Source organism: Halyomorpha halys, unplaced genomic scaffold (assembly GCF_000696795.3).
Source record: "Halyomorpha halys isolate HHAL.00 unplaced genomic scaffold, Hhal_1.1 Scaffold152.1, whole genome shotgun sequence".
In the NCBI taxonomy this organism is placed as follows: Eukaryota; Metazoa; Arthropoda; class Insecta; order Hemiptera; family Pentatomidae; genus Halyomorpha; species Halyomorpha halys.
Genome location: NW_027109315.1, coordinates 85,802 through 94,147, shown reverse-complemented (window position 1 = coordinate 94,147; position 8,346 = coordinate 85,802). Strand labels below are relative to the sequence as shown.

The following is an 8,346-nucleotide window of genomic DNA, read 5'->3' as shown; positions in this document are numbered from 1 at the left end:
CAAGGAAACGCCGAGGACTGCTGTCAAAAGGTGTTGTGTTGTTGCACAACAATGCCATCCGCATACTGCTGCCCACACTGCTGAAACGCTTCAAAAACTCAATTTTGAATTTCATCCTGATTGAAGCTCATCCTCCATATAGTCCCGATCTTCTATCACTTGTAGTTTCCTATTTGATTACAATCAAATTTTATAACTATATTGGAGATAATAATTGACTTACCCTCATATTTCATAGCACACCTTAATTAATAGTGTGCTACTTTGTTTTTTCTCTCATTTCTTGTGATAATTTTATTTTATTTTTTTAATAGACATGTCTATTTAGAACCCTGGTATGAATTAGTTATTTAAAAAAGGAATGAGAAACAAAACACTTATACCCAATACTTAATGATTAATCTAGACTGCCGTCCAGGGAATAAGGGTAATAAACTGTGAGTATGTTTGTATGCTATGGTAACTAGTCTAACCAAAATCATAAAGTCAAAAATAGTGTTCCTTCCATTTGTCTGTACAATCTTTCGTAGATTGGATTATACACATCGACCTTGAAAGAAATTGCTCAAGCGGTACGAGTTACGATCCTTAAAACAATAGCATTCGCTCTCCCATAAAGTGCTTGCTTTAACAAAACCTTTTTATTGAGACAAATATAAGAATTATACGATCATACTAGAAGATGTTTCAATGCTTCAAAAGGTATAAAAACATAAAACGATTGGGATGGTTAACGAGTCGTTATACGTTTATGAATAAACCGTTGCACATATTTGAATTTTACGATATATTCCTTGTAAAAGTTCCTAGATTTTTCAAATTGATATCCACCAAATTTGAACAAGAGATTACCGAATGATTAGAAAAATACATAAAATTGAATCGGGATGAATTAATATTGAACCACATCCAAATTTTTCGTGATCTTAAAAATATATTCACGTTTAGGTTTATTTTCTAAAGATTCGTCACAAATTTACAAACTGCAAAGAGACCGCGTATACTTCTTAACTATACATTTCAATTGGATAAGTAAAAATCAATGGTGATTGTGGTTCTGTTTAATTAATAGTTCCCAACCCGTGGAAGTTTACATGGACCTATAAGCCAGACATGGAACCCTAGATAGGGGTTCATCCTTATTTTGATTACTGACGCGGTTTAGAGAGAAGTGGGGGTAAGAGCTCGGTTCGGAATTCCCCACGCTGAATGTAAATATTGTAAATTAGAATGATCGTGTTTAGGATATTTGACTTAAAGATTTTTTGTCTTTTTTCTATTTTTTATTTAGTTATCCTTTAATTTATGTGAATGAGCTCTATGATTTAAATTACCATTGCCTAAAAATATGACAGAATGTAATATTACGCAATAAAAAATCTATATTAAGTAATAATGTAATAATCACATTTTAAGGCAACCATTTATCTGAATCACTTTAATAACATCATTTATCAATAAATTGTATATAAATACTTATTTCCTTTATGTAGCTTATTTACTATCATATTACACAATACCACCCCTTATTATATTATATAGTTAATGTTAGCAACATTTTCTAAATATAAAGGTATTTAATTGGTAAACACACAAAAAGCCATTGGAAAAGAATACAATTATAATAATAGTTTTGCAGGACTCAATATAAATTAATTAATTAACTTATTTTTGGATAATGGTCTTCAGCGATTATCCTGTCATCCCTACTAAATCCCGAGGCAGTACATAGCATTAATAAGTGCCTGGGATGCGAAGAAGAAAAAATGTATGTAAATAAGGTGTGAATGAGCTCTATGATCCAAATTACCATTGTCTAAAAATATGACAGAATGTAATATTACACAATAGAAAAAAAAACACATTTTGAGGTACTTTCATATTCCTGTTAGCATCTGTTAATAAATACTAAAATCAAACAAATAAGTCCTCACAAAATATGTGTTAACAGACCCTCTGCGACCCAGCTCAATGGCTCTCAGAGTACACAAAAAAAAAGATATATTTATAAGAATAATTGATTTCAGAGATAATAATATTTTGAAGTCACCTGTGGATATCAGCTTGGGCTTCCATTTCTACAGCTATCCTATGCCAGGCCGTGTTAACGGTACCGACCCCATCCTTCGTGGCTTTCAGTAGTTTTCCGGACAGTTTTACCAGTGTCTTGCCATACTGAGCCTCAGCTTCCGACCTTCAAGAATAAAAAAATAGATTAAGATACAGTAAAGTTAATTATCTATCACTTTTGAGATACATTCAGAATAATCATATTTTATACATAGACAATATATATGTAACAATGTATAATATCAATGCAGATTAAAGTGAAAATTCAATCTTTACAATTTTAATATTTCTATTGTAATGAAATTGTAATCAAAATCATAAATTTGATAAATATAGGTATTTTGATGGTAAATAGCTCGCGCTTTTTGTCCAAAAACTTAACAGTTAAACAACGCCTTCAGATTTTTTAAAACAAAATATTATGTAAAGTATTCCGACCAAAAAAGGATGAATTAACGGGGTAATTTAGAAGGCTATAAAACGCTGAATTGAGGGAACTGGACCCGGCAAATATAATTCAAGTTATAGCACTGCTGCGTGTAAGGTTGTGGGACTTATTAATGAACGGATCCCTAAAATGTTAATTAACACTGAGCCGACGGGTAATGGTCCGTTTGGTAGACTGAAACGTAGATGGGAGGATTGCGCTTAAACTGATTTAGTAGATTTGGGTTTGGAGAAGCGCCACTAGACAAATGTAGAGAACGATTAGTGGTATCAGCATCGAACCTTCGGGTTATCATTATTTATTTGGATGATAATGTGTTCGAAAGATTATCCTGACGTTGAATACTGATTTAGGCGCTAAGAAAATAGGCATTGCTATCGGAGGAAAGATGCGAACGGCAGACGTACATTGATTTCTCGAAATATAAATCTTTAAATTTGGAGGGGGGAGGGGGCGATCGCTTATACCCGAACACAAATTTGACTACAGACAGACAGACACGGATCCAACTTTGTTCCTTGAAGTCTAAAACGTAAAATTCGGTTGATAATTTTCTATACTGAAGATATATATATATATTATTTGCAACATGACTATAAACCTTCCTTACACCTGGCAGTGAAAAAGCAAAAGTACTTCTCAATAATTATACCAAACCTAAAATAAAATGCTAGATGTTAAAGACAATTTTTGAGGACCATCCTGGAGTTATCTAAGACTTCAAATTTTGATGGGAGGTTAACATTTTTCGGTCGAATAAAAAGGGTCATTATTGAAAAATAAACGAATAGGACTAAAAAAAAATATTCGATTCATTCTTGAAGCGGGGGCACGAAGGGGGTAATAAAAGAGTTGGAAGGGGTAGTTCTTATGAAATTTATAATCACCTAGTTAAATTTCCTACTGAATTATTTGTTAACCCGTCATTGGTCGCTGCGTGAGAATATCTCTCACGCTGATAGTTTTTCGGGGCGGGGTACTGCAAGAGGGAGACTGAGGCTCTTCCTTCTATAGCTCACCCTCCAGCACTCTAGCAGCTCTGAGTAAGCGTCCAGCCCTCTTTCCCTGACAATATATCCTTCCCATGAGAGATTACGTGCGACAAAGGCTGCTATAAAAGTACTCAAGTTGTGAGGATTTTTCTCGCGTGCGCCGTGTATTTAATCCATAAAAAAAAATTTTTCTCGAGGAAAAAATTAGCAAGCTTAGGGAAACGTAGGTTTGAAGAGGAAGGAACTTCATTAGGTACGTATGATTTACTATGGATTGTATTTCGATACTATAAGTGTATATTAGGGTGGTCCTTATAACAAAAATTTGTCTTTTCATGTTTTTACATCATCGCTCCGCCACACCCACTGTTACGGAGGGGTTTTGTGCATTCTGTCCCAGGAAAGCGAATAAAAAAAAAAAAAAAAAAAAAAAAAAAAAAAAAAAAGAATTGCCACCAGAATAAAATACCAATAAGTCCTAAAGTCATATGGTGCAATACTTGCTGAGCATTTTTTTTTTAAAGATTAGTTTTAAGTTCTTATTATATGATATATCTGTATTTTGATTCTTTTTTATAACCTTGTTTGTATCAAAATATCATTTTATGTTTACCACTATTTTATAATTATGTTTGTTTTTTAATTTTTTAAAACTGGTTTGCCCTTATATCAAAATAAATTTTTTTAATAATTTTTTTTGTTATGCTTAAATAAACCTAATCTAAATCAAAATTTTATATTTTAAAAAATGCGTTCAAGAGATCTGATTAATAAATGTGAGAAAAAGTCTCACGCGCGGCAATCTGTGTTAAAATCGACCTAGCGACCGATGGCGGGTTAATATTCACTCCTTTTCAGAAGAAAATATGGCCTCTGATGATCTAGCATTGTAGATTGTTTATGCCATAAGGAGAACATATAAAGCACATAGTATAATTATGTGCTTTATATTTTCTTGACTTTCTGATTTGCCTGAAACGTTTTCCACGTATGGACACGTTTTGCTCTCTGCCTCAGGTAAAACGAAATTATTCCGAAAGGTGTTTCATAAGTCCAGTTCCATCAACCGTAGCCGTACTGCCCTGCCAAGCCTTACACTTACATAAGGCTATTTCCTTTTAATGATCGTCAATTATTGCCATCGCATATAACGTTTCATGAGTATTACGTCCATCTGTATAGCCAGGCAAGAGGGGTTGAGTACTGTTAACGAAATTTGTTTCCTCACAAAGCGAAGACATTTAGCATCGTTTAAAATACTTGAAGATATTCTTTTTACAAAATAGCCAAATTAAAAATGTCCTAGATTACTTCTTTTTGTCCTCAAACAAATAAGTACTTAAAATGAAGAAGATACGATGAATGGTTACGTATGTTTAGGATACGTGAGTGTTTACAGTACAGGAGCTGAATGCAAATGATTTTTAAAATTTGCATCAATTCTAACTATTGATATATCTAGAAATTTAAAAAAAAATCTATCTCACTAAACACGGAAACGCCTTTCTGGCGGCTCTGAAAATCTTCCTAATCTGCTAATTAGGTTAATAAATTGGGTATTTCTGTTAATTTTTTCGCCTATTACTCCGAAACGCTTCGTCCAGGCGATAAAGATATGGTATAAGAAATTAAAGAGCATTTAAGTCAACGTGGAGTACCATGACTTACTAGTTCGCAGAATGTTTTAAACAAAAAGATGATTTTTTTATTCATATTTTGTCAAGAACTGCGATAAACTACAGTATGCGAATCCAAACTTATCACGGTTAATAAGCAGTTAATTAGTTTCATATAGTAATGAATAAGAAATTTTAGGTCTTTTTTGTCGAATTTTCGCAGATAAATCCAAAACGGGGGAACCTAGTAAAAATGCTAATAACAAAAGAATCGACGGAAAATTAATAATTTGGCCAAGTGATATGGTCGTAAAAAATATGTTTTGTTTGCATATGGACCTTGAAAACCCTACTATTGGAGCCCAAGGAACTATCGGAGTCAGCCATATCACCTGACCAAATTAGTTTGTTATGATACCCGACGCATAATTTAATGTTCTCTTATTTGCTTTGTCTTATCTTTTTCACTACCGTTTAGGATTTATAGGTGAAAAACCGAAAGCAAGACCAATAATTTCTAATTCGTTACCTCTTAAACTAATTAGCACCTTAATAAAACATTTTAAGACAGCCAGAAATGCGTGTGTAGTAATCAGTTTTGGGCACAATTTTAAGAATAAAATTTTTTTTTTTCTTTACGACATACCCTAGAATGTACCGTTTAGGAGTAATAGACAAAAATACAAACAACTAAGACACAATTAGTAACGTATTAATTTAATTAGCTAATTATTAAGATTTTTAGAACTTTCAGAAGTGCGTTATGAAGTAATTTTTAAAATTATTACCCACCTACGGTGAAGCCAAAATGAGGGTAAACTAATAAAGTTTTAACTAATATATTCATACTTCTTCATTATATAACTTCATTTTTATTTTTATTTCCTTAATTATATTATTTTACCTACTTATTAACCTATGTATTATTTTACCTATGTATACATTTTTTTCCCACTTTATTTTCCACTCACATCACTTCATTTTATTAATTCCATTCTGTAAAATTATTCACTTTGTCATTCTGTTTATATTTTATTTTTTATTTTCTATATTCATTGGTTGTTATCTTGTTCTGTTCTTAGCCCTGATGAAGGCTAGAAACTCTAGCCGAAACGTTGGCACGATTAAATAAGTTACATCAACTTATTTGTGTTTTATTTTGACCGCACCCCCTACCATCTCCTCGTATAAGGTGTTAGGGGTGTCAGCTACCTGCTCATCATAGGTTTGTAGCTATCTCTGATTGTTGAAGCTCTTGCGTCTGCACGTGTAAACTTAAAGAAAGTGTATTAAAGTATTGTTTGTGATGTCAACAAAATATTCTTTGTTGACATCACATACATTTAAGGAGATATGCAATAGTATCTCGTCTCCTGGTAGAAACAGGAGTATAAGATAGGGTTATTTCCGTAGTCTAATTATTTAAATTAAATTATTTTAATTGCATATTTTGTGGGCAGGAATTTATGAATTAGGCTCCTGTACTGATGGGAATGTTTATATTACACATCAGTAGAAGAATAGGGAAATTGTACTCATATTGAACCTGAGGCTAAAGATGAATTTTTGGTAATTTCTGACAAACTAGGGAGTTATCTAGAGGTAACCAACCTATTATAACCATGGTGGGGAATAAAGTTTTCATTATGTGGGTCGTCTCGAAATAAAATTCAATACCCCATGCCGGACTCGAACTGGCGCGGCTGCATTAACTAGGCAGCCAAAGTTGGCGGTTTGACGCCTTCGGCCACAAACGGACCAAATTTGCTTTAGCCATCCCCGGAGATTATTTAAATAAAATTCAACACATCATACGAGACAATTGTCCAACAAGTTCATTATTCATAACTTTATAACTGTTGGCCTTCATTATTCATAACCTTGGCTGTTAATCGTAGCAGATAATTCTTTGTAACTTTTTTACACCGCTCAGAAGTCGTTCGTTTGTTTGTATATAGTGTACATCGACTCAGATGATCCTCTGAAAGCATCTCTAAACTAGCTTTCTCTGATACCATGTAGTGATGTATTGAACAAGAGTCTAATTTAATTAAACCATATATTTTCATAAAATTCACAAACTATTTTTGTTCAATAGCTTGGAAGGTTTATGAATGCTCCGTTACGTCCTTTTTCTTTTCGAGTTTCATACTTTACATACATTTGACAAGTTGATAAGATCTATATCTAGTGTAAAGCCGACTTTAGAGAAACTGGCTACACCATGAAGTTGATTTTTACTTTCACTTACTTTATATGGAATATATACTAAGAGGAAGTGTAGCGATCGTCTAAAATTTAGAATTGGAGTTTTCGACGGAAAACGTGTATAGTTCACGAGGTTCACTGATTTCAAATAACGTCTGTGTGTGAACAAACTAGCTCAAAAAATTCGTACGAAACAGATGTTACAATAACTTTTTTTGGTAAAATCGACCAACTGGAAACGTAACTTTATGTGAATCGATTTTACGATTTTCCGAAAAACGGCTCTAAAGATTTTGATCGAACTCGGTAACTCAACGTAAAATTATAAAGCCTTCAATATGATATAGATCTTATCCTAATTGAAATAATATAACAAGTCTTAAATGACAATTTTTTAAAAAAACCTTCCTATAAAGTACCTTTGATTTTGTTCATTTTAAATAAATAACCTCTTTCCACTGTTAGCAATAATAAACAATGTATAAATATAAAATATTGAATAATTTGATAAATAATTAAAAGAGTTTAAAGAAAAAATAGAACAGGAATTCATAAATATGTACACATCTTCGTTATATTTTGCTAAGCAGTTGTACTTATTCTTGTCAGAAACAATGTTGGTATTCATTATTTTCATCTAGAGAGACCCTAAAATACGAATTTTAGATAGAAAATTTCAACTACACATGTCAAAATTCATTAGAAAAAAGAAAATATAAAAACGTGAAGACATTTTTAAAAAATATATAAATAAAGACTTTTGAAGAATATTAATTTTATTTTTAATGATTATTTATTAATTTATTCATTTTACTCTTATTTTACTGATAAAGTGAATAAATTTACTATTGATTTTTTTTATAAATTTTTAGGATGACATTTGATGTTTTATTAGTAGAAGTCAGGTAAAATTAAGCTTCTTTTGGGAGGGAAATTTTTTGTTATATATTAAAATTTCTATCGTTTAGTGCTTGACGTTTCTGCAACATCCCACGAAAGAATACTAATAGTA

The 8,346-nt window shown here is 32.0% G+C and overlaps 1 protein-coding gene across 4 annotated transcripts in view; it reads right to left on the bottom strand.

Annotated features, from left to right (window-relative positions):
• The window catches only part of Nost (Nostrin), a 108,499-nt gene that overhangs the window by 25,756 nt on the left and 74,397 nt on the right, over positions 1–8,346 (bottom strand). For all 4 annotated transcript variants that reach the window (XM_014417346.3, XM_014417348.2, XM_014417347.2 and 1 more), the window contains one exon: positions 2,051–2,194. In XM_014417346.3, coding sequence (XP_014272832.2) covers positions 2,051–2,194 — 144 coding nt within the window. The remainder of the gene's footprint in view (positions 1–2,050; positions 2,195–8,346) is intronic.